Below are 27,351 nucleotides of genomic sequence, written 5' to 3' on the forward strand. Positions count from 1 at the left end.
ACCTGCCCTACCTGACAGCCCTCTACGGTGAGATGACTGGCTTAGTGAAGGAAGGTCATGAAGGTCTCATGAAGGTCAATAAAGAGAAATGCAACGTTCTGCACCTGGGGCAGCAAAGCCCCATGCATCAGCACAGGCTGTGGACCAACTGACTGGAAAGCAGCTCTGCAGAAAGGGAGCAGGGAGTCCAGCTGGACAGCAAGTTGAACATGAGCCAGCAATGTGCCCTAGTGGCATAGGTGACCAACAGTATCCTGGACTGCATTAGGAGCATTGTCAGTAGGTCAAGGGAGGTGATCCTCTAGGGAATCTTATCAATGTGTCTAAATACCTGGGGAGGGGAGAAGATGACAGAGCCAGACTCTTCTCAGTGGTATCCAGTGAAAGGACAGGAGGCAACAGGCACAAATTGAAAAACAGGAAATTCCATTTAAATATGAGGGGAAGAAAAAAAACACCCAAACAAACAAAAAAACACTTTTACTGTGAGGGTGACTGAACACTGGAACAGGTTACCCAGAGAGGCTGTGGATTCATAGCTCCATTCTTGGAGCTATTCAGAACCCAACTGGACATGGTCCTGAGCAACCTCCTTCAGGTGATCCCGCTCTGAGCATGGGGGTTGGACTACGTGATTTCCAGAGGTCCATCACAACCTTAACTTTCTATGATTCTGAGGAGAAATTGTAAACAAACTGATAACTACAAGGACAAGGGATCCGTATTCAGCTATTGTTGTACTTTATTAACAACAGAAAGACTTCAGTGCAAAAAGAAAAAAAAAGTCAAATTCAGGGAAAAATATTAGAATCAGATTTCTGCAGCCAAATTTCTTGACCAGTTGACTGCAACTCCCAAGTAATTTGCAAAAAACAATCAAGACTTTCATGAGACAAATTGATCATACCCCAACGCAAAAAAAGCACAAAAACCAAAACCCCACAACCTCCCCACCAAAAAAAAAACACAACCAAAAATCCCATCATAACACCCTGCATCCTAAAAGATCAAGTATTCCCTGCTGATCCTCTGAAACATACAAAACTGAAGTTTTAAATCAGTGACAAATATTTAGATTTTTTTGATAGTAAATACCAAATTAGAACATTGACCTCTGTAATCATGGGGTTATAGAAAATGAAGATTACTGTTTGTCACAGCCTTTGAATTGTTACTCAGAAGCCCTGGCTCTTCTTCCAAAATTTAAACTGAATGAGTACTTGTCTTTGATAACCAAACTTATCATGAGCTCCTGCTTTGCAAAGTTAATGGCATTCCTCCCCCTTATCTTCCTTCTATCAGATCCTCTTAGGTTATGAATCCTCCAGGTAGATTTATGCAAACATCAGTAGTGTGACTCTGTATGCTACTGGGTTCCCCAATTCCTAGATAAGAATGAATAATTATCCAGTTGCTGACAGAGAAGCTACACTCCTGGAGTTAGAAATGCAAAGGAGAGATGACACCTGCAGCCTATCCTCTCATATCAACACAAAACATTTTAAGTGTACAATGAAAATGAGATCCTTTGTATAAGCAAACAGCAACACTTCCAGTGGTAGTACGTACTTTTATTCTGCACTGTGTTTTGAGAAGGCACACCTCTCCCTCTCTTGGATTGTACTACCAGCGTAAAAGTGTTAAGGTTATCCTCTTTACAAAAGTCTGCAGAATATTTTTAAACTGAAAACATAGTTTTATATCCCTAATAGCTTAGAGGGTAATTTACATAAAGCCTAGTGCCTTTTTTTTTTTTTTTGGAGATCTAATTCATTTCTTTAATAACAAAGTGGACCTTACTTACATACTAGTCTCCCCATCTTCACAGACCTCTTTAATCTTCCTGGAATCCTGGAGCTCACCTGGCAGTTCTCAGGAGCTTACTGAGACTTTACCTTCGACTGATATATGCAATATTACCTTTTTAAAGAGAAATGCTTTACATCCCTTCTCACATGAGTAATCCTCAGATTTTGTTCTCTTATTCTGAACTTTGATAACTAGCTTATATTTCCAAAAGGAGCTGCACTGTTTCAGAAAGAACACGTTACCTCTTATACTGGAACAGTTGTAAAATGATTGGCAGAAGAAAAGTGTAGCTCTTTCAGCTTATGTGGTTTGCTGTGCATGGCTAGATTGTTTTTTTTTTGTTCTGTTTGGTTTTCATTTTTTTAACATCTGTGAATACTATGACATTCTGGGTAAATTTTTCTAGTTATCTCCACTTACATAATTATATTACTTGTCAGTTCTTTGAGCCAAACACCAATTTGCTCTTTGTCCTTAGGAAAAAACTCTGTTTGCCAAGGCAAAGGGAGATTTCAGGTTTATATAAGGCACTGAATTAATGAAAAGGAGATAACACAGTAAAGGCTAAGGGCTTAGGAGTGGTAATGCCACACATAACATATTATGCCTGATTTAAGATTATTCTGAGAGCTGTATTTAATCTACTGGTGGCAGAAAATACTGTACTTAGGATACATAACTTAAAAATATTTAAAAGCTATCTATTATACCAAAGTCAAAGTGCAATCTAAATTCTTGGATGAACCTAGTCCACTGTCATTTAGAAAGGAAAAAAATTTTAAGATCAAACCACGCTAATACTGATTATGCTCAGAGACATCTGTCCCACAGATATCAAAAGACTTGGGAGTTTCCTAATCCTTTCAAATTACACAATTTACTATCTGTATCTGCAAGAAACATTCACTGTATTTGGAAACTTTCAGGAGAAAGACACAAAAGAAATTTCACTAGCATGAGACACGTAAGAACAAAGAAAGCATCCAATAACCATATCCTTATCAAGAGAAAGACTAAAGAAATGAGCAAGTACTCAGTAGAGAAGGCTAAGAGATGACATACAGAACAGCCTAACTATGTTTTGTCTTTTCTAAGAAGGAATATAGTATCAGTGAGAACAGGATAAGAATTAATGACAGAGAACAGCAGATCTAGATAAAATAAATATTCATCAGACTCAATTGATTAAAACCCATCATTCTAGATTATCTAATGAACTGGCTGAAGCAATATCATAACTATCAGCAAGTATGAGAAATGATGGAGAATCGGAGTGTTCCAAAATAGCGGACAAGTGCCTATTTTTAAGAAAAAATGGGGAAAAGAGGGCCACAGAAGCATACAAGAGTTAATCTAACTTCAATTCTACAAGAAACACTCATCCTATTCATAAAAACTTAAAAGAAATAATGGTAATAAGCATGAGCAGGCCTAGATTAACCGAGATCAAGACATGTCAATTTAACACTCTTCAACATATATTCTACTAGGTCTTGTGAATAATGGAAAAAGCATATAGCTTGACTTTTGACCAAGCCTTATAGAGAGTGTCGCTCATTAGAAAGTATTTTGATGACCAAAAATAGAGGAGGCAGTATGCAAGTCACTGGAAAAACACATTTAAAGAAAATTTTTTCGTTAACTGTTACTTGCTTATCAAACCCCACTGTAAACAGGTGTTTTCAGGCAATTTTCTCAATCTAATGCTTTTAAAAACTTTTATTAGTAATTTGATTGATGGAATAATGCATATCTGTGGCAATAACTGCCAGATATCTCACATAAGTCACACTTGCTGAACAACTGAATTTGGAGGGGTTTTGGTATAGTGTAAAAAAAAATTTCAACATTTTGCCATGACTTCTTTTTGACTTCTAGTCTACAAAATGCTGTTACACACAGCAAGGCTCTATATGTTGACTGGAGATAGAAACAGTGGATTGAAATTGCAGCAAGGAAGACTTTGGTCACACACTGGAAAAGATTTAACTTTTGAGGTATTGTAGCATTGGAATAAAAACACTCAGCTGTGGAATCTCTGTAAGAGCAAGTTATTAAGAAAAAGTTAGGGGAAAAAAAACAGGTATCAAGTGACTTAAGTAGAGTTTAATCTACTTTAGGGGAGAAGATGGACTAAGTTACCTTTTGATTTCCCCCCTACAACTTTTTTCTATGATTGTTTTCTGTTCAATTCACTTGTACAGGCATATTCTACTTCACTGAAGCAAAACTTCATTTCAATTCCATTCTGATTAATGGAGACAAGAAAACAACAGATAAGAACTTTGGGTCTTCTGAAATACTGAACAATTCCTTGTAAATGTCTCCAGACAAATCAGCTTAAAGTGAACAGTGTAAACTTGCAAAATTAGTGCAGAAGCAATCGGCCATCACTTTAAGTGCCTCCAAAATCAGCGTTCTGTATGCAGGAGAAGCTTTTTTTAATGAATGAATCAGTTGCTTGCTACAACATGGGAATTATGCTTTCTATACATAATGAAAAACATGTTTAAGTCTTTACTAGTTGTGGTAAAATGAATTCAATGCTTCAATTACCGTGGGATCCTGTAGCTTCTTGAAAGAAGTACCACATTAAAAAAAATATATTTCAGTTACTTTATTTCTCTATATACAATTTTGTTCTGTTGATGTGAAAGGACTCTATAGACAAGTAATTTGTGAATAACTTCAAAATATATTTATAAAGTGGTAGTTAAAGATGGCTATATATGAGAGCATTACTTCACAGGATAACCATTTCAGGCCTGTCAACAGCCGTATCAAAAAAGTGCATATCATTCAGTTCAATATTCCTTGAATTAAAGTCTAGAATGTAAAATACTATACCTGAGAGCATTTTCTTATAAATTTTACAAGAATCACTATAACCCAACTATCTAATGACAGAAAAGATAAACTATTGACAATGCTTCTTGCATTCACAAATCAAAATAATTTTAGTAGTTGTCTACAAAGACCACTAAACACACAAGTATCACTTTGAAAATCCAGATAACATGGTGGTTTATGGAAACTAATCCTGTAGATCTAACTTATAACAGAACATAAAAAGTTAAACAAACAAACAAAGAAAGAAAACAACAAAAAACAAGGGAATTTCTACTAAGTAGGATGACAGGATCTCTCATATCGAGCTTTTTAAAAAGGCATAGGGTTAAAAGATAAATTGTTTGAAAGAAATCTGTTTTTCAATAAATACCTAGCTATCCAATTTAATTTAAATAGAATATACAAAAAAATCGCTAAACATAAATTTTCCACAACATGTGCCTTACCAAGCTATATTTTAAATCTATTAGAAGTACACATAAAAGCAAGTACCTGCAGTATAGCACAAATACCAGCTAATGCAAGTTCTTAAAATTAAGAAACTTCAGAAACACTGTCACTGCTTTTTCCCAACCTTTTGGGATGGAATTATGTGTGTGGTTATAAAACCACAAACATGCACAACAGTCACATATTCCTGTGCAGGAAAAACAGATGAAGGGAGGCTTCCAACATGTTGCTGTACATAGGGAATGGGAGAAAGGAAGAACAGTTAAGAATTTCCAGTTTGGGCTTTCTTTAAAGGAGAAAGAAGAAAAAAAAAAAAGGAAAAAAACCCAACCAGTAACAGCTCAGGAGCCTTGTAAAGTTTGCACAGCAGTGCCACCTTTGGTAGAATATGGCTCAGGAAGAGGATTTCTAACAACCTGAACTCTTCCCTGAACTGCTGAGAATTAACTACAGCACTTTTATGTTGGTAGCGTAAATATGCTACGATGGCTCCATATTGTCCTTTGGTCAGATCTAATAAGGAAGCTGGATAGCCAAAGTGAAATTAAGGCAGAACTGAGAGCCTGAAAACGTCTTCTAATATGCCTCTTCCTTGATTTCATCTGTACTTGGAAGAGCCTGAAACCCGCAGGTCTCTATGCGACTTTACAGAAACCCAGAACTGCTGCAAACACCACACTAACAATCCCACATCTGAACAGGATGCAGAAACCAGGCGTAAGGGAAAGCAGATGTAGGCAAACATTTATGCTGTGATCAAGCACCAGCATTAACTGAAATAAAAGAGGGAATCTCGATTTCCACCCCCAGTCCTAGAAACACTTCTGTATTTTTCATGGATACAATTGTTGTATAAAAATGTATACTCAGACATTCCAGAAACTTTAACCAAAAAAGTAAAAAATTAGATTTTGTAACACTGTAGTTGGCCTGACTTCTCAAGGGAATAACTATCAGAAGTCATGCTATTTCTTTAAAACAGCATATTATTTGCAATTGCTGTCTTATTTGTTCATCTAAGTAGTGGACTAGCAGCAAACTCCTTTGTTTTACGAAAATTATATAGGTGTCCAAGCACACACAAAATTAGATTACAGGAAAATAATAAATTTCTGCCATTGGACTGCATTAAAAAAAGGACCAATTAAGCACTTGAAATACTAACACAGACAGAGGCTCTGTGATGAATATTAAGCGAAGAAATAGTTAATGAACACATTTTAAAATAAAAGTTGCCAGACTGCAAAGAGAACGACAAAGTGATAGTACAATGCTAGGCATACATTAAACCAAATATTTTGTGGACATCAGGCACTTAAAATGCCACAAACACCTCCCACTTCCCACTGGCATTAAAATACAATTTCCACAATGCACAAATTTAACAGAAACAATGAGCAAATATGGAGACAACCATGAAAAACTAGAAAGGAATAAGAATAGAGGCAAAGTATTATCACAGACACCAAAACAAAACCAAAACAAAATAGTAAAGGAAATTCTCAATCGCAACTGGGAAATAGTTTTTATAGCAGGAAGTTTTTGTTTTGTTTTTGCTAGTTATCATTTGATAAGACAATGTTAAGCAGAAATTCACGTGTAGATCACCAGCCCAGAAAAGGAATCTACTTTTACTTTATGACTGAGTGACACACTAGCAAACAAACTTTGGTGATATCATATTCAAAGACTCATATAGAAGGTGAAAAATTAAGTTACTTATAAATCTATCAGATTGAGCTCCAGATGGAAAAAAAAAATTAATCTGAAAGTAATTCTAGATAGATCAGTGAAGACTTAGACTCAAGATGCAGTCCTTCTCCAAATTTTAAATGCATGAAAAAATAATTTAGATTGATAAAGTATACTGCAATTAAGTAAACCAATGACACAGTCTAATTCAGACTACCACATGCAGTATTTTCACTCCATCACAACAAAATTAGCAGAATTAGAGGGATTTCAAAAGAAGCAACAAGAATAAGTAACAGAAAAATGTCTAAGAAAAATAATTCATCACAGAAGGGAACTAACGGAAAGTTTTCTTCTCAAAGCACTGCTATGCTGTTTTGTTTATTCTTGGAAAATGAGCTTCTGTTAGAGAAAACAACTAGCACTAGAGGGTGTCTCTTTACTTCCCCATGCAATCAATTCTAAAAACTATTTGGACTCCCCTCTGTCAACAGCAACTCATTTCCTAGCATGAACAGTCACAATAAGACTCAAAAAACACTCAGAAGAACAAATCATAACTACACTGATTTTAAAAGAACAGGAAACATCCCTAAATTGTAGATGTCTATAGCAAATACCATTTGTTGATAAAAGGAGGATAAAAGGAGAAAAATACATACATATTACTTTAATATTGCCTTATCCCCAAAATATTGATGAAAAACTGAGAGCGTTTATACTTTTATGGATTTTGGTTTTATTGGTTTTTTAAAATCTCAGTTCTTAATTAACTCTTATGTATCCTATTTATGTAATTCTATAAAAACTTTGCAGTAAGATTCACAATATTAATGTTTCCTTAAGTATTTAACAGAAGCAGACAAAGATTCTGCCACAGAAACTGAAGATGACTTTTCGAATACCAACTTTCACTCTTTCTAAGCATGCAGTAAGATATTCCCCTTTTGCAGGTTCACACTACCTCACTTTTGCACACACGGATTTAATACTCCATTTCCCACATGAAAAATAAAATACCCTGACAGTAAACCCATACACCGCCATAACCATGAATGGGGCTTAAAGCAGAAGATGTTACGCTTTGCCTATGGAGGTTATGCATAGGTTAACATTCAAACATGGAAATACTGCGTGCCCGCACTAACGTTTTTTGAAAATTGTTTGTTTTATACAAAAACTTTTAATAAGCAACTGGCATTTCAACGACAGAGCTGACAGGGCCGCAATGTCTACGACACGCAACACCGGCTCTAATTACGGTGGGGAGCCCGTGGCCTCGGGACAGCCCCACGGGCGGCCACGGCCTGCGGGCAGCCGAGCGGCTGCCCCCGCCGCCTCGCAGCGTGGCGCCCCAGCCCCGGCCCGGCCCCGCCCGCCGCGGGCGCCCGGCGGCCCCGCCCCGCCGCAGCCGTTGGACACTGACTCACCGCGCGGCGCCTGATGAGCCGCCCCCGGCGGGGCGGCCGCCATGCTGGCCGGACTCCCTTCCTCCGGCGGCGGCTCGGGGGCACCGGCAGCCTCCCGCAGCTGCAGCGGGACAGAAACAGAGAAGAAGAACGCATGAGCGAGGGCGGGGAGGGGGGTGAAGAGCGGCGGAAGCCGCGCCGCACCACTGCAGCCGCCCGGCACCGGCGGGCCCTCCCGCGCTGTGGAGCCCCCTGACCCAGCAGTGTAGGGAGGGGGCGGAGGGGAGGGCGCATGCGCGGCGCCGCGCCAGCGGCTGTGCGCGCATGCGCGGCGGCCGCTGCCGCCTCCCGCGCGCTGGAGACGGTGCAGCGCGGCGGGATGGTGGCCGCGGCTCGCCCCCCCCGGCGAGGGGGGAGCTGCCCCGCCCGTCACCCACCCCCCCTCACCGGCTTTTTTCTTCTGTGCCTGTGGGCTGTCAGGGTCCTCTTCAGCTTTTCCGCCTGGGCAGGGTCCTCGTCCAGGGAATCCTTTTACAGAGAGGGAGCTGTGCTGTGGGCCGGGGGCTGGGTTCGGCCACTTGCCCACAGAAGTCAGCCGTTAACTCTTATCAAGAGTTGCGATTTGAGCAGTTTTGCCTCTCTGTTTCGCTGATGTTGTTTGCAGGCCCCAGCCCTGAAACTCGTGGCATGACTGAAGTTAGGCAAACGTGGTGTGGAGGATAGTAGGATTAGCGGGATTAAAGCCCGCCGACATCTCTAAAGCATCTTGCTCTATTTTTTGAGTACCTTTCCTCATACCAGCTATCTGCTTGACCATGACATAACGTGCTTCTTTGGGCACAGTTTAAACACAAAGGCAGTTGCCCAACTTCAAAAGTAGTTCTACTGATTAGAAAACAGTAACTTCCTATTTTTATAACTCACTTGATCTTAAATACATTTCACCAATCATTTAATCCAACTAAGTGTTGTACCAATATGAAACAATATCCATATACATTAAAAGTGTATTTCACAGCATGTGATAACATGATTATAATGTATTTGCACAGTAATTAATTATGCAAGCCTCCATTAATTAGAGCAGCACTCACTGTACAGATCTAGGGAGTAACAAGAGCGTACAAGACACTATAGTGTTACTTACTTCTCACTTACATATGTAAAAAACCCCTATCACTCTAATTGAAAAATGGTGATAAACCATTGCTGTCTCAACTTAAGGGACACTAACCTCCATGATTATCATCCGGGATTCTTCACTACAGTCCATCTATTCAGTAGCTGGCACCTGGCTGCCACAAGCAAAACACAGGAACTATGAGCAGTTATTTTACAGTGAGATATGCTTTACTATGTACACACTGGTAATGAGATACATGCCATGTGACCTTTGCACCCTGAACACTCAAATGATGTATTGTTTAATATACAATCTTAATACTTTTAAAAAATTCTAATTTTTTTAAAACTGAGTAATTCAAAATGTAAATATCCATTTATTTAATAATTCTATATAACAGTGAATAAAGTGGGCCACTATATGAAGATTACCTGTTGCATGTTTTTTTATAAATAACTCTCTCATATTCCATAAAGTCTGCTGATCAGATTCACAGAGCTTCAAATCACAGAGACATGTTCAATCCCTTTCTTCTCTTTCAGCGTTGGACTTGCTTGGCATTTCAGGTTTACCAAATCTGAAATCTGTCAAATAACTACCATTTTGTACACACCAGGAAGTTGTAGTTGATTACAAATACTGGGGAATTTTTTAGTTAAATTGGTACAACTCAATTCATTACTACTATTATTTCAGTTTCTTGTACTTCACTGCTTTACCTTTAAGCAACAGGGAAGTGACTTCATCTTGCACCAACATAGCTGCACCAGTGCAAAATCTAAGTGTTGATTTACTCATCTAAAAGTGACTCACAGCGGCATTCTGGATTTCAAAATTCCCATGAAAGAACTCACAGGAGTGCGACATATGGGACATGTTTCCGTATCTGGCTGAATCTCCTTCAGCTGGGGGGCTAACAGAGGCCTACACAAATCATGCTTGGTTTCTCCATCATTCCTTGTACTGGGCATGTAAAGGCTCTTTTACTCTCGCCTCAGGGAATGCTTCCAGACCAGGCAGGTCTGGTCTTCATACTCCACTTAATCTTTTAGGAGATACCTAAAAAAATGGAGGAGGAGCCAATAGAGGATGTAAGAAAGTGGTAAATAATTGCATTATCTCCTGCCTAAGGACTAGTACTTACCAGCTACTAGGCCCAAAGGATTTTCAGGTTGCCAGATAGCTTCTTCAACTAGCACAGTGAGCCAGACTTGCCCTAAGCAAGTGTATTTATTAGACAGACGTGACTATGTCCCAAACCACCTTTGTATTCACCTCAGTACCAATTCCCTCTGTATCTTGCACCAGTGCGAAGAAGGACATAGCTGAAAATGGCAACATTTCCTTGCTGCGTTTAAGTCTCATCAAATATGATCCTCATGGCAGAGAAAATATCACACTGCAAGAATCTGCAGCATTTTTATTACTCAGCACAGAAGTCTTTTTCATATCAAACATTTACATAACAAATTTAAACAGTCTGTCTTACAGGCACATGTAAATGGAAAATGCCTCAACATAGATGAAGACCCTTACAGCCACTTTCTTTAACAATTTTCTAGCATTTCTTGAAAGCAAGCACTACAGCAGGCATTTAAAAATGTAATAAACAACTGAATGTAAGAACTATAAAGCTCTCTGTTAGCTCAGAGATTACTTAAAACTGAAAGCAAGTACAGTGAAGTTTCTCTCACTTTCTTTGAAAAACACTACTTTGAAAATATGTACAAAATAATTTTGAGGATTTTGGATTCTTAAATCTGCCTTATTCATGAAAACACGGAAGACTGGTATTTAAAGAGATCTAAAAGAAAGCATTTGTTTCCTACCTGGGTTTTCTTATGCAACAGCTCCAGGACTACAGACAACAGCCAGCCACAAACAGACTCAGCGTAGCAACAGGGCTGTTGGGGAAACCACTTGCCTTGCTTTTTAAAGAGAAAGAGTCAGATTCCCTCCCATAAGCCACTAAAAAAAAATCTGGAAAACATCTTTTTTATAAACTTTTTTTTTGAGTAAAAGGGAATGAGAAAGTCATGAATAAAGTATAGGGAAGATGAAGTGATTACAGCTTCTGCAAACATCTACACATTTCAATTACTGCAGTGACTTGGAAAAGAATATCCACTGTATATTTTTGCAGGATCAGAAATGATTATTTCTGACTGAAATACAATAAAGACAGTCACTCTTCCTAACTTTAAGGACCTAACTCTGCTAAATTATCTGGCTAATTTCTCTATACTTCCTCTATAACCAGAGGAGAAGCATGTGCTATCCATGGGACATGTAAGATTCAGAGCAATTAAGTTATGTATTCCTGAAAATAAATTGTTTGCCAAGGAGCATACCTCCCTCTGCTGACTACAGAGGGATATTAGATCCCTAGTTTAGACTACATGCCAACATTCAGATAAGTAAAATTTGATTAGATGAATTTTAGTCTGAATTTCAGCCCTGACATCAGTGATGTAAGGATAAATCCTTAACGTGACGTTTACTTCAAGCAAAGTTACTACCCAGCAGTTTTTCAAGTGCTGTCTCTGTTTTCCAATGCATTAAAATATTCAGAAAGAATATTAACCTAAATTCTGTCAAGAAGACAGCTATGTACTGTTGTTTACAGATGAACCTTACAGATCAACATAAGTCTCAGCAAACTTCTTAGCGTGTAATTTTTGGGAGAAGTCAGGAAACATAGCACAGTGAAAAAAAAAAAGAAGTATAAGCTTTTGGCAGCTGTAATTTGCAAAGACAGGCTTTTTACCATGTCAGGACTAAAAAGGTATCACTAAATGATCTGCGTTTGGAGGAGGAAGACCATGAAACCAAAGTAATAAGTAAGACAAATGATGGGACTTCTTATCTATAGAGTTATTATTATATTCTATTACTTCCATAGTAGAATAAAAGAAGGATATCAAGGTTTTATTAAGATTGCTCTAGAGACTGCTTAAAGGGAAATACAATCCTTGACACCCCTGGTTAGAGAAGCACTGGAGGGATGGGTTGCCTGGTTGTTGAATGCTCACAACCATCTTATCTAGATACTAGGAATGGAAGAAATATCTTGGCGCTTCCAGATAGTTTGTAGAAATGTAGACTTATATACAATTCCTAACTTTTACAGGTACAAAGTAATTAATAGTATTCCTATCAAATATAGAGAGGGTCTTTTTTGCTGCACTGAATTTGGTGAACAATAATGTCTTATCTGAACATTTGCATTAATATCTTCAGTATGACCAGAATAAATGTTATTGCTGATACCAAATGGAATTGTTATTAGATCTAGTTATCCTTGTCCCTATATAAACAGCCCCCACATAACATCTGAAGGTCCATTACTGCAAAGTTTTATTAGCTGGAGTGACATGAGAAGAGATGGCTAAGTTGTTTCCTATTTCTGATACTGTTGTTATAAAAATGAGCTCACGGAAAGAAGTAAACAGTTACAGTAGAGAAAAGATTGGCTATATGCATTTTTAATTTGTAAAGAGGAACTATCACAGCTGGAAACACCTTATATGCTGACAGTTTTCAAGAATGGGAAAGGAATGTGATTAGGAGACCGGTTTCGTATAGCACATACGCAGCAGTCTCCAGTGTCTGCTGAGCCTCACTGTATCACCGTGGACAGGATCCAACGGGTGAACCTTCGCATAGGGTTTTGGCAATGAATCACATTGAACATCTTGGCTTGCTAATAAGTCTGCGTCCCAACAATTTCTTCCAGTTTCAGAAACAGTTGTGCAAGCAGTTTAAATGATGGACAAATATGAATAGCATAATGTAAGGAACATTACTACAATACCCTGAAGGAGCAGTGGGGGACCTTTGCTTAGCAGGACAGAAAGCTACTTAAGAACACATGTCAGTACAATGGCTGTACTCACAGGAGAAATACAAAATTCAAACAACATGCGTTTCCTGGAGCTGGGATCAACACATTTATCTCCGTCAGCATTATAAAAACAACAGCAAGGCCAATGTCTTTGATTACCCTGGACAGCAGATGTAGTGCTCCAAATGAGCTGGCTCGACTTTGTTAGGTGTAACACTGTCACTTGCTTAGGCATAAGCTGTTATTTTGCTAATGACAGCCCAGGAAGGCCTTTGGCACAGGCAGAGCAGACAGTAGCTTGTAGCGACGAGCTACAGGGAGAAGCGAAATTGTAACGCTGGTCCTCAATAACCGGCAGCCACGGCCGCGCTGCTAGGCTGGCTGCCGCCACGCTGCATCCACCCCGTTCCCGCGCCTCTTGCTGCAGGAATGGGAGAGCCTGGGATGGCTGCCCAAAAACAAGCAGCCTCGGGAGCGAGGGCTGGAGACAGGCTGGGCTTTCCCTCCCTCGCCCTCCATCGCTCCTGGGAGAGCTGTCACACGCTCTGTCCACGTCCTCATCCTCCAGGACGTGTGGCCACCCCGTCCTGCCTATGCTGCAGGGATCGCCGGCCCCATGTCCTGAGGGAGAATGGTTTTGAAATGAATAGTGAGCAATGAAGGATAGAGTTTATTTTCAATCTGCAAGGATAATGTAAGGTCAGAAATGCTGTATACAGCTCTTTTTTTCCTGCCTCGAATCAAAGGCAAAACCTTTTACAAATGAAAAAAGAACAAAATTCCAATTCTTACGACATACCTACAGCATCTACAAAATATGAGTACATGTTGCTGCATTCGTAGAATAGAAATTTCAGCTAGTATATGCAGCTCTACAATGATCCCAATTTCAGGGAGATAACCAAGGGGGAGCAAACTGTGCTTATCTTGATTATCTTTACCTGATTGCACCTTACTCCACATGATAGAAAGTCACAATAAAATACCCTCAAATTTGTTCCAGAAGAAAAAGAAATCACTACTCGTTACCAGAACATCCAACAGAATATAGGTGACTACAGGTGGTGCATGGAGAGGAAGCAAAGTTGCCGCTTTGACATCAGCACCAGTGGCGGACTAGTTTTCAGATGATTAAAGAGACTGTTTTTCAACTCAGAGTTTTAAATCCTTTCCACCATGCACAGTGGAAAGTGCTTGTGGGCTGCACTAGCTCTTTGAATGCTAAAAAGTCACAAAGTAAGTTATTCTTCATACACTTTACTCAGTTCTAGAAATTATATCTATTCTTGCCAAGAGCCAACGTGCCACTTCTAGAGCATTCTGAGAATCTTAACTCATTTATCTGTTTTTCACAAATTCAGTGGTTTTGTCCCTTTGTTAACACTACATAAACAAGGCGATTCTTTCCCAGAAACAGTTTTATGAATATAGCGTTATATTTTGTATTGTGTCTAGGATTCTGACAGGTGCTTTAAATTTGAAAAGAAACAAATTTGTTGTTTCCTTGGTGTATGCAGAAACATTCCAGGATATATTTAGGTTTTATACCTCAAATTAAGTCTCCTTTGAAAGTCAAGTATTTTATATATACGTGAATGTTAAATTTGGTGACATGAAAAGATTATCTAGCCCACCTTAATATACTGTAATAATATTCTGGAGGACAGCCAAATTATTGCAGTTGAAGTTGTCCCAGGAGGAACTTGAGCAGTACTTTACGGGAGCTGTGACAAGAGGTCCCTTGCATCTTTATAAGGGCAATTCCATGTTCTGCTCATCAATCCAAACCTTCTTTTTAATTATGAGGCATGTAAATTGCCATATTAAATTAAGCCACTTTTTCCACTTAGCAGGTTGCTCTCTAAGATCAGAAATCTTACTTAACTTTGCTATCTCAAAGTTAAACTCTAACCTAAGCTAGTTACTTTGGTGTCCCTTACAATTAATGCAAGAAGGCAGGTGCCTCCAAATTCTTTCTGTCTTAAAGTATATTTAAAAAGACAGAGATTTACTCCACCTGTTTCTTTCCACTGATGATGGGAGAGCTAACAACTGGCTTAGCTTAGGAACTGATCTTTTAGAGATTAAAGTCGGATGAACTTCATGCTAATATTTGCTGCTGCAGGAAAAATATACATGGGAGAAAATTTTCCTTACACTCCCCACCAGGTAAAGTAATTACACTCAGAATTGAGGGATCTAAGCCATATACCAAATAGTCCAAAAGACCTTTTTCTTTGTATATACATACTATTAAAACTCTAGGTATTCTTGTCATCAATATAAATGTATCATCTGTATACTTAATTTTTCTTTTGCTTTAGGTAGTAACTTCCATGAGTTGATATGACTTATGCAATCAAGGCAAACACAAATGTCAGATACTGAGAAATTCCTGAAAGTACATGGAATTTTTTCATGCCAGTGTGAGGAAGAATTGTGCCTCTGAGTTTCAGAAACACTGACATAACCCCAGCTTGCAATGTTGACTTAAGTAGTTACACAGAAATGAATATTACCTCTAAATGCTCTGTCAGCTGAAGTCTAAATAGTATATACCAAAACAAATAAATTGCTTCTTGGAAAAAAATGTATTTACTCATTGAGAAAGATATACCAGTTAAATGAAACAGTGCAGGTGCAACTTGGCAGGTGAAATACCATCAGCCCATTGTGATATATTGCTTACTCAACTATATTAATCTCCTGTTTATTCTCATGTATTTTCTCTTGGATGCAATTCATCATCTACTGAAATACGTATATAAAGTATGCCAAATTTCCACATAAAACTGAGGTTCCTATTTAACAAATTGCCTAGTACAGCATCAGTATAGTTAACCTGAATACGAAATAAATGCTGGTGGGTAAATTAAACCTGTTAGTGAAGAGTGTTTCAATAAATGTGTTAATGGATAAATATGAACTGAACTTCCACAGGTGACCTGTGGAAGATAAATAAAAATAAAGTATTATACAAACAGCACCAACTAGTGAAACGGACACAATAGGGGACAAAACAAGCTGCTTGTCAGATTTTTATATTTTTGCCTATCATAAAAACACATAAATGCTATTAGGTAGAGTTAAAAAGATTTGAAGAATGTAGATTACATTTTCAATATTTATTTCCATTAGTAATTTTTTCCTCTATGTTGTGTGAGCATTGTAAAAAAGTCTTTAGGGCTAATTTTACATATAGCTGCCTGAAAAATTTATATAGCAGCATAAACCATATGGATTTGAATACTAGTAGTGAAGAAAATGAAGGTATTTATTCGAATTAACATACCAATAACTATTTGAAGATAGAGGTTTTAGTGCAATTAAAATGTTTAATTAGGTATCTAGGTTAAAAATGTTCAGCAATGGAACATGGGACTGATCTTTCTTGGCACTCTGTAACGTATAAAGAATGTCTGAAAGAGTAAAAGGCTGGGGGGTGTTTTGTTTCAAAGAAAGAACTTTATTTTTTACTTGCGTATATTTGCACACATATCTCCCAAGTAAACATATATATTTTTCCTTAGGAATCTCAAGAACATGAATCTTCTTAATGTTGTTGGATGATTTCCCGGCAGTTTTAGGTTTGTATGAATTCTTGCTGCCTTGCTCAGAAAGCCCAAGAGCTGGTGCTGCAGCAAAGGCGTGCTTTCCCCCAGCATTATTCCCTGGGGATGCTGATTTCTCTCTGCTGACTGTAGACAAAGTCTAGATGACTTAGTCCAGCTGTCTAATTTTATATGACACTGTGGCACATGCAGAATGCCATACTAACTGTGTAGAAACCTTTGATTAATTTCAAATTTAATCCCAATGAGATTTTGCTGTTTTTTATCCTACAACATTATGAAACCAAACCAAACCAAAAAAAAACCACCTAGGATGCAAATAGAGGATGCAATCTCTTCTGACCCAAACCTAGAGGAACAATTTAACAGATTTTTTTTTTTGGTTTTAACTGTTCGTGCCACAATGATTGTGTGAACATATATCTAAAATTATTAAATAGAGAGAGGCAATAACTCTTGATTTACTTATTCCCATGAAGTAATTTTCAACACAGGTGTGGCTAAAACACGTCTTTTATATTTCATTCATTTTTAGAAGATTATTACAGGGAAGCAGCTTGCTTTTAGGTAGGATTGCAACCTTTCATTATAAAGCCCTATTTTTTCTCTATTTAATGTTCAAAAGTTAGTTTTGTCTGAAAATTGCCAGATTTATGCTAACTACCAAATATGCTCCTATAGCATCCAAAGAAAATCAGTCATACTCTTTTCTTAAGTATTGTTTTATAGGAAATTTTCTAACTTGAAAGTTTGAAGTATTTCTAAATTTTACCCATAATAAAAACTGACTTGTTACTCTTAATATAAACTTTCTACTGAGCCAAATGTTGTAAACCAATTTTCACATTATTTAGGTAAAATAAACATGTAGTTAAATACTTTTATGAATTGCTTTTGTTGCACAATGCCTATTGTAGGTCCAATTCTGCATCCATTGAATTATGCTTCATGGGAGTTATGGGCCCAGTATGCTTGTCAGTTATGTCCTGTGAAATTTCAGCGCAAGCAGCGCAGAACACTCCTGATAGTCCTTCTTTATGCTTTGTTTAGTCATTGATAACTCTGAAGAACTGGCATAAATCATTGTTGTAAAAATGATGATTGGGCAGCATTTTGCACTCATTTTGTGCTTAATTTGCAGATGTACAAATGATTATAGATTATAGTGATAAACTGAATCTGTAAGTGTTCTCTTTATATTTTTCATAGGAAGCAGCCCTTGTATAACACTAATAAATTAGATGTCTGGTTGGAAAATAATCCACTTCCCCTTCTACCACACATCTTCCACTAGCAAATAAAATAAAAATTGTACAGGTTCTTTGATTTGTGGACAGAACTTTGTAGCTATTCACTGCATAAAGCAGCAGTCATGTACCCAAAGACATGCATGTTAATGCATATCTATATAGCTTGGGAAATGAGAAGGCAGATATACAGCACACAGATTAGTGTTCCATACATAACTGTAGTGCTATCATTTCCTCGTATTGCAATCTCAGCAATATTTTGTGAAATTTTATTTGGTTGTAATTTTCTTAATTAAATTAAGTACACAGAAAAAACAGAAATTCACCCCTTTCTGAGTCAGCAACAAAGTTGGAGTAGGTGTTGTGTAACAAGGACCTCTAGCATTTGAAACTATCTGAATAACTGTTAGAAATAACAGGCTTCTGTAAACCTAGGACTAATAAAATAAAATTGTAATTTCTTGCAAAGTAACTGCATCTCTAAACACTTAATTAAAGATTTCCAATCTTGACTTACAGGTATTGAATGCTGAAAAACTCATGATATTCCTAGGTGAGTTTTACAATGATTGATTACCACCACCGGTAAAACATGTGCCTTGTTTCCAATGGGAATTTATACAGCTTCTCACTGCTGGATCTTGTTATCTGATGGAATGAAGTGCCAAGTGCTACCAGAAATTTTATCCCTGGACAGGTACTTACAGACTGCGATCAAATCACCTCTTAACCTTCCCATTGACAAGAAAAATAAATTGACCTTCTTAGATCTCTTGTGTAATGCATATGGCCAGAATTGCAATCATTCTTTTTTTTCAGTTTTCCAGTACCTTTTTGAAACATTGGCATGAATAACAGTTTCATAATTAATACTACTCCTTATTCCTTCTTGTTCTGTAATTCCACTGATGTGTAATTCCACTGATCATACAGCCAAAGCCCTGCAGCAACAGCCTACTCTGATGACTCATCTTTCATTGATTATCCATGATGATCCATGTACCTTTTCCAAGGCCACTGAATTCCTGCAGTCCTTCATCTTGTGTGTGACTTGTATTCATTTTATTGCATTCAGCCATATGAGAATACAAGTAAGCCTAAATTACTGGTGTGACTCAGTTTGTTCTGTATAATTCATCCTCATTACTGGTTACTGTTCTATCATTTTTTTGGCACCCATAAATTTTGCAAGCAAAAAGTTTGTATTTTCTTCCACATTTTTCATGAAAATATTGAGTAATACTGGAGGAATAGCAAATTCACTTGGAGTTGCATTGAAAATACCCACATTGGCTACCGATTGTCTATCTGCAATTTTTCAGTTCTCCCAGGCATTTTGAAAATATTTTATATGTTCTTTGTTCTGTTCTTTTATCACTGTCTTTGGGCAGTCCTCAGCTGGTATAAATCTGCATGACTTTATTAGGAGGTGAGCTAACTGTGAATATCTTTTGTTGGTGTAAATATCAGATGAGTTGTGCTTGTGACCTGTTCAGGTGAATTCTGAAGCAGCTATTGCTATTTTATTGCTTTCCATTTTCTAAATCAGTGTTTTGTCTGTTTTTAATGTATTTCCCATCTTAAAATGTCCAAAGATGAGATTTTTTTTTCAATTGTTCAATTTTACTTTAATATCATATAGAAAATATCTGTTCTATATTGCAACTTAATATATTTTATATAAAAAACAATGTACATTATCTTAAATTTGTTTAAATAGTATTATAAACATAACTTTCAAGAAGAGTCAGTCCTGGAGTGATGCAGTCTTTTGTTAATTATAGTTCCTTTTGTTATTCCTGCTGTTTGGTAAAGAATCCAGTTTAGATTCTAGAAACATTCTTCTGAACTTCTGAATTTGGTTCCTGGCAAAAATTAACTCCCGTATTATTTCTCTTTAATTTTGTCTCCTATGCTTGGTCAGATAAAATCCTATGTTGGACTGTCCAGTTTGGATGTGATTTGACATCATCCACTTCAGAGCTCGTCTTCGTCTGATAAAGCGTCAAGATAATCTGTATCAACATATAAGAGAAATCCAGAAAACAAACTGTCTGCCCATGTTGGATCTGCAAAGAGACCATTTTGGTCAGTGTAGAAGATCTCAAGCCATACTTCATCTTCTGGCTGAAGGTAGATCACTGTGGATCCAGAAGCTACATCATGGTTTCCTGTGTTCGCATCAAATGTCTTTATCCGGTACTTCCCATTATGAACCAGTCCAATTGCAAGATGCTTATTTGCTAAGGTGATATCATAAGAAAAATAATAAATCCCTGGGATGGCACATATAAACTTCCCTGTGGAAGGGTTGTAATGCCCACCCTCATTGAAGAGGACTTTATTGAATACAATTGGTAATCTTTCCTCTGGGTAGCTGGTGGTGATGCCAACAGAAAAGGCAGATTTCAGTACTATCTTTCCACACTTACAGACCCCTGGAGCACCTGGCTCTCCTCGGTCTCCTTTATCTCCCTTAGGTCCAGGTGGTCCAGCTGGACCTACTTCACCTTTGGCACCAGTCAATCCTCCAGGTCCTTTTTTACCAGACTGACCTTGGTCTCCTTTCTCTCCAGCTGGTCCTAAAGGCCCAGTCTTTCCTCTTAAACCTTCAAAAACATTTTAAGTTAGTTAATCATGACACAGATCATCTCAGTAAATGATTGTTTGGGCTATTGTGTGTGTCTGAACAAACAAGAAAAACAAGGTCAGAATTTCAAAATATTCCAAAGATACTTTCAAAATACTTCTGGTAACTTTGTGAAAGGAATGGCAAGTTGAAACAGGGAGCTGGACTCTACAGTCTATGAGTCCTTTGTTTCTATATGCCTAGTTTTCTTCATACTTCTTGATTACACATGCTAATTATATACATCTGCAATTTTTTCACATGGAAGGAATTTATATATAATCACTCCATTTCTGACTGAAGTATTGATACTGTTGATGGGAAAGTTAGCAGCATGGTTACCTATATGACAGTCCTTATGCACAAAATATTTCTTAATATTTGAGCATTTTACTGTGTACCACAGTACTTGTTAATCTTTTATTCCAGGGTAATGGCACAAATGAAACTAATTATTTGACACCACTGCTGCCACACATATTTCTTTTTCCCAAACTTTTTGTTAGCATTTATGCAAAGGAAGGTTATGCATTTACATTTATTTATATATATTTCAGTATATGTAGATTAGACCTACCTAAATATATATCTAAATATTTTCTTTCAGTATATATACATGCATACACACAGGCACACAGACACATACACACATTCATCTTTTATATGTGTATATATATATGTATATGTAACAGTGTTGATGAAAGATCTTAATTTGTTGGACTACTGCATTAATTTACATGAATATTCAATACCTGCACTCCCTTTTTCACCTTTTTCTCCCTTCCTGCCATCTCTACCATCTCTTCCTGGAAGACCAATACGTCCATGTGGCCCTGGGGATCCATTAGCTCCGGGAGGACCTGCAGGGCCTGGCAAACCAGGTATGCTACAAATGTATCTCGTGTAGTAATTTTCTCCTTTGAACTGGCTTTGAAGAGGTTGTTCACTTGTATAGATGGCAAAACTTGTAATGTAAAGCAACACAAACATCCTTGTATCTGGAAAAAATACATATGTATAAGACTATTTATGCATATTGTTATACTCTAGTCTTTAGACAGCTCTGAATGTAATAATAAGTGTAAGACTATAATGCATTATGCACATATACACACACAGGGAGATCAAATTGGGATTTCTGAAACAGCAGCAGGAACATTTTGAATCTGTGTATGAGGCAAAGAGGAAAGTCTGTCATCTTGAAGCTTTTCCTAGTCACAGTATGTATTACTCTATGTCTTCCAAACAGCCTGTGAACTGACATAGTATACCTGGCAAATACCAGCTTATTTGGACCAAATTTTGACACTTTTAAAAAAGAACGTGGATTTTTCAGTGCAAATCCCTTTGCTTGCATAGTTTATTTTGTCTTTGGGACTTGTACAAGCTTTACTGAGAAAAACACTCTTTTCCAGAAGGGTGTTATGTCTGTACTAGGAAGATCTGCCAGGAGGAACAGTCTTTTCTAGTGAGGACAAAGCTTATATCTTTATTTCATTCTAAAGCCCTCATGATTGTAAATAAATCTCCAACCTGAATAACTGTAGCAGAAGCTTTCTAGGTCTGCAGAAAAGGTGCTGGTAAGAGACCTACAGCTTCAGTATTTAGTAGTAAACCCTTATGATCACAGCAGAAGTAACTACTTCACTGTAATCAATCCCATAGAATCAGACAGCTGGTCTGTGGGTAATGGATGAAGTGTGAATGGGCTGCTAATACTACTTCCAGTCTGGCTTGGACTGCTGTAGGAAATGAACTGTGTTGCAATATCTTGCAAAAAAATTCTTTAAAGCATTATATTTTAGTAGCTGGCTGTTTTCATAAACAATTGAATGTAAATTGGATTTCTCTGTTGCCCAATGTATACTGCGGGACAAAAGAAAAAACACTGTATAAACAGTAACCTGCTGAGGGGTTACAGTACCTTATATACAAAGGTGTCTTAAATTAATGTTACATTAGCAGAGATTCAGTCATGGGTCTGGTGAAATTCTGCAAGTCAATCCGTTTTTTCTAGTTCTCTCGCTGGATTCTCAGAACACTTCTGAGGGTTTTCTGTTGGAGTTTTCCATTCCATCAGAGCTAATTTACAGCATGCAGGGAAAATGATCAAAATCCACTGGTATATAATCCACTGGTTTCTGTGCAGAATGGAAGAAATAGAATGGGGAAATCAGAAAAATCTCTTTGTAAAATACCATCTGCCTTTGTTACAGTGACACTCAAATGCATTCTCAGAGTCATCGTTAAAGAAGTTGCAAAGTGAATCAACTTAGAATTCCATGTTCCCATTCCCATCTCTGTTATACTGATTGGCATTCACTGATTGATTTAAAACTCAAACCATTAAATTTATTTGCTGTTCATGAAATTTCATACAGTATATGCCATGGGCAGATCAGTTCAGCAGGGAAAAAGATCAGCAATTATATATACACATACACACTCTTTATCAAGAACCTTTTCTATTTTACAGAATAGAAAATGAAAGAGTGTGTGTTGATATCAATAGCAATGCAGAAAAAAGCATGAAAATATTTTAGTTGCAGAGAAATAAGTGATGTTCCAAAATTCTCTTCAGTGATTTATATTCTGCTTTTCATATTAATCATCTTGTATCAAATTGGCACAAACCAAACTATTAATTTTGCTGTCGTTTGATAAAGGCTTACAATATGAGCAGGCACAACAGCCCTCTTAAGAGTGGATTAACATATGAATGCTTACCATTACTGGAGAGCAGCAAATGATTACTCCTAGAAAGTAGTTAGCTACAAACACGAACTTCATAGTGACATTTGCTCTGATGTACTGAATGTGCTACTGAAATAAAGCCAATGGATTTTCATAGGACCTAAATCAAGGACAACAAACCTTCTGCATGGGAGAACAATTTTAAGCATTCAGCCAGGAGGTAGGAGCCAGGAGGGAATTCATGCCTAAGACTGCGTATACATACTACACAAAGCTGGTGGATAAGAAGCAGACGCAACCTAAGAATCAAGGACTGGAACAAAGACTGCCCTTTGCCAGATGAATGTCTGAACCAGTAGGCTAGATATTCCCACACTGTGTTGCACATGAGCAGAGCAAAAACAATATCAACGACTGCTGGTTTTGCCTGTGTCCAGGATCTTTTACAAATCAGAGTAAGAGCCTTCACACAGCTGCTCCTGTCACTGCCTGGATAGTAACTTACTGATGTGTGACGCTGTCTCCAGCTCTCAGACCTCCCCTGCTGTTCTTCTCATGTGCCTACTGGAAGTGAATTAGTCTGGGACATGTGTTTCTGCTTAGGCCATGGGAAAAAATTCATGTGGGGAAGGTAAGGAGAATTGGGTTGTAGAGAGAGGGTGTACCTTAGATGGCTGGGGAATTGCGGTTGGAGAACCAGTTTGGGAGAGGGAAAGCATAGGGATTTGGGAAATGAAAAATAGGTGATTAGGATCTTGGTTTGGGGAGCTGACAAGTGTGGGTTAAAGAGTGATGGGGCTGTGAGACAGAAGGGTGGGAACTGCAGGAAGGGGAACAGAGAGGGGATTGGGTTGAAATAGTGGTAATGTTCAGGTGATGATGTTTACAGTCCCAAATTTAGGCTGCTTCTAACAGTGGTACCTAGGCGTTTGGGAAACCATGCATTAAGCCACAGATTCAGGACCTCTCTTGCCTCTTGCATTTCTTCCTGCATAATGGTCCAGCTTCAAAAGGAGGGGTACATCTCTTCTTTATTAACAATCTCTTTGGAAGCGTGAATCATCTCTGGCCAAGGATGGAGGTATAGCATTAAACCCATGCCTCCTCTTTGCTGGGAAGTGCTCCCGTAGGTAAATTGCTATGCAAAAGATGAATGAAAACACATGGCTGTGCTTTTGAAATTTCAGGCTGAATTAGAAGGCTTGTTTGGAGTTTTTGGTTCACCCAGGCTTAAGGAGATAGAGGGTGGAACAGACTTCCCAGACCACTTTCTCAGAAGTCACCTATGTTCCAATGAAGTACTCGATCAGAGAGACTTAACTGGTAGGCAGAAAGTGAGTCGTAAGTTAGACACTGCTTCTGGTTGTCCTTTTCAAAGTTATATGCTTTTGTCCATAAACTGGAATGGGAAACAATATCATTTGTATGTGCCAAATAATTTTTCTTCAGGAAAAAATAACATTTGAGGAGTCCATTCTTTTATCGAAATCTTGAAATCTAGAACAAGCACCTGGTATTCTTGTTAACAATAATAGGAATCATCTTCATCAAAACCACGACCCAAAACAATACTAATGAGAATGATATGAACACAGGATTAGAATAATGTTCTTCCAATTTTAACAAGTACCGTTCAGTAGGTACCAAAGCCACTAGGTAGAGCAAGAGTGCAAGCCAAAGCATTCACTGGAGGAGCAGGCTAATCTGGAGCGACTATACTCATGGTTCTAATGAGCAGTGATTTCTGGAGCAGCTTTTCTAAGTGAGGGAGGGCATTGATCTGTGCCATCACTGTTCACATCGCACAAGCAGCAGAATCACTGCCCTTGTGTACAAACCCAAAAGATCATCTGATTCTTTCAACATCAGAAAAATATTTAAAAAGCTATCCGGGTTCTAATATGTTGTTGCAATCTGTGAACATGACAGACCTGCCTTGAAAAGAGAATCTGTACATCATGTTCCCATTGAAGCTATGTGATGAGCAGAGGGTCTTTAGCATCAAGCCTTTAGGAAATCTCACTGCATTACCAATACATGCAGGCTATGTCATTAACAATTTTTAAGCTCAAGGATTAAGGAATTGTGGCAAATTCTCGGTTTTTAGCCTTCCTGGTATATGATGAAATATTCCTCCCTTGTCCAGCTATACAGATCTTAATTCTAAAATTTATTAATTGTTGTCATTTTGAAACAATCATAAAAGATTTCCCTTGAACCTCTTGTAGATAAGACAGTCAAAAGCCAGTATTTATTAGTCACAAGTTACCCCAGCTGTATACCTACTTCCTTGCTAGCTTTGATTTCACTGCCTATACATATATGCACAAGCATTTGAGGAGGACGAGAAGACATGTTTTAACTTCCTTGTGCAGGAAGATCGCCACTGTGGGATGTACAGGTCTTTCCCAGTTCTCTCATCCAGTAAAGCTGTGGTAGGAGAAATGAGGTGGAGAAGGAGGTAATAAATCAGCATGAGAAACAAACCCTAAACAGTTAGCTTGAAACCTCACGAACTGTGCCTGTCTTTTCCCTTCCAAAACATGATCCACACTTCCACAAAAATCAATTTTGCCTACATGCTGTGAAGGGTCCAACCCTGCTACTGAATTTGACGACACCATTGACCTTCCTACAAAGCCTCAGAAATAGTAGCTGACAGCTTAGCATTCCAAGCACTGCAGTTTCTTTGCATTTTATGATTTTTATGCTATTTACAATACAAGCCTTAATTATGGATTTTTCCATGTGTTTTACATTGATCATTCACTCTCAGTTGGGTACAAGTTTTCAGACCTGCCAGGTTGTTTTGTGTTATGGGGACTGTCCTGGACTTTCAGAGCTCGCCCATAAGAACGTATCTTATGCTAAAGAATCAAGACCACAGCTGGCCACTGCCACACTCTGTGGGTTAGCTACACAATCCAGCAACCAATAACCTTTACATAACTTTACATTGTCTTTATTTTCCTTGTATACGAAGGGGAGAGTGACCTGAGAGTCTGAACTTTAGAGTCCCAGTCCCAGAATGACTGACTGATGGTTCTTAAAGGGAGCAGCCAGTGGGAACATTAGCTAAATAGTTCTAAGAAAACAGTCCTTTAAAGGCCTTATTAGCAATGCTGACATTTAACAGTGTCACTCACTTCAGTTTGCACTCAGTCATGTTTGAACAGTCTGAACATAAGAAAACACTTTTTCACTGTGAGGGTGGTTGAGCACTGGAACAGGTTGCCAAGAGAAATTGTGGAGTCTCCATCCTTGGAGATATTCAAAACCCAAATGGACATGATCCTGGGCAACCTGCTGTAACTGACCCTGCTGGAGCAGGGGGTTTGGAACAGATGATTTCCAGAAGTCCCTTCCAACCTCATCTATTTTGTGATTCTGTGAACAGTCACCTTCATAACTATGGTTACTGCACTTACATTCTTCAACCAAGTCTCAGGTCTTCATGGAAAACAGCTTAAAATCAAGACCAGGAGTTCCATGTGTTTTATTTTCAAAATATCAAAGGAGTGGAAGTAGTTTTCTTTCTCAGTTTCTGACTCCAAACATAGTCTTTCTGGTTCCAGCTGTTCCCCTTATTTAGAAAGTTATTTTTATTAAAACTATCCTAGAAGCTGATCAAGGCATATATAAGTGAAATATTCTGACTCAGCTAGGGGGAATTTTGTCATGTGAACTGGCAAGTGAAGAAATTTCGCTGCCAACTATATCAGAACACACAAATAAATAAATGAAATGTGACAGAAGTTGTCTTGACAGAGAGATGAGAAGCTAGGTCAGTTGCTTACAGTTTGCAATGACATGGAGACAGCAATGAGTTTGCTTGCTCTTTCTTCTTTGGTGAAGGATGACCATGATTTAACACTGGAAGACTAAACAATACAAGTATCCCTACAAGTAGAATATGGACTTTTGTATAAGGTTTCCTTTATTTTCTTTAAAAAAGGACAGGAGCCATAAATCACAATGAAGCTATCTTCAGGGATGACCAGCAGTTTGCAGATTTAGTTATGAATCTGA

At 38.1% G+C, this 27,351-nt stretch overlaps 2 protein-coding genes across 7 annotated transcripts in view; both read right to left on the reverse strand.

Annotated features, from left to right (window-relative positions):
- CC2D2A (coiled-coil and C2 domain containing 2A) overlaps nt 1–9,505 on the reverse strand; it is a 65,713-nt gene extending 56,208 nt beyond the window's left edge. Inside the window, exons 1-3 of the mRNA XM_067298209.1 lie at nt 9,445–9,505; nt 8,658–8,738; nt 8,232–8,331 (exon numbers count right to left, since the gene is read on the reverse strand). Of these exons, the coding sequence (XP_067154310.1) occupies nt 8,232–8,331; nt 8,658–8,738; nt 9,445–9,483 (220 nt within the window). The 5' untranslated portion in view covers nt 9,484–9,505. The remainder of the gene's footprint in view (nt 1–8,231; nt 8,332–8,657; nt 8,739–9,444) is intronic.
- A 10,122-nt stretch (nt 9,506–19,627) lies between these two features.
- C1QTNF7 (C1q and TNF related 7) overlaps nt 19,628–27,351 on the reverse strand; it is a 55,930-nt gene continuing 48,206 nt past the window's right edge. For 4 of the 6 annotated variants that reach the window (XM_067298212.1, XM_013960021.2, XM_013960022.2 and 1 more), the window contains exons 2-4: nt 22,553–22,769; nt 21,381–21,626; nt 19,628–20,608 (exon numbers count right to left, since the gene is read on the reverse strand). In XM_067298212.1, coding sequence (XP_067154313.1) covers nt 19,977–20,608; nt 21,381–21,618 — 870 coding nt within the window. In that variant the 5' untranslated portion in view covers nt 21,619–21,626; nt 22,553–22,769 and the 3' untranslated portion in view covers nt 19,628–19,976. Of the gene's footprint in view, nt 20,609–21,380; nt 21,627–22,552; nt 22,770–25,608; nt 25,628–27,351 lie in introns of those variants that run through there. The other 2 variants (XM_013960023.2, XM_067298213.1) reach the window with 2 other exon arrangements.

The sequence above is a fragment of the Apteryx mantelli genome, chromosome 5 (assembly GCF_036417845.1).
Source record: "Apteryx mantelli isolate bAptMan1 chromosome 5, bAptMan1.hap1, whole genome shotgun sequence".
Classification (NCBI taxonomy): Eukaryota; Metazoa; Chordata; class Aves; order Apterygiformes; family Apterygidae; genus Apteryx; species Apteryx mantelli.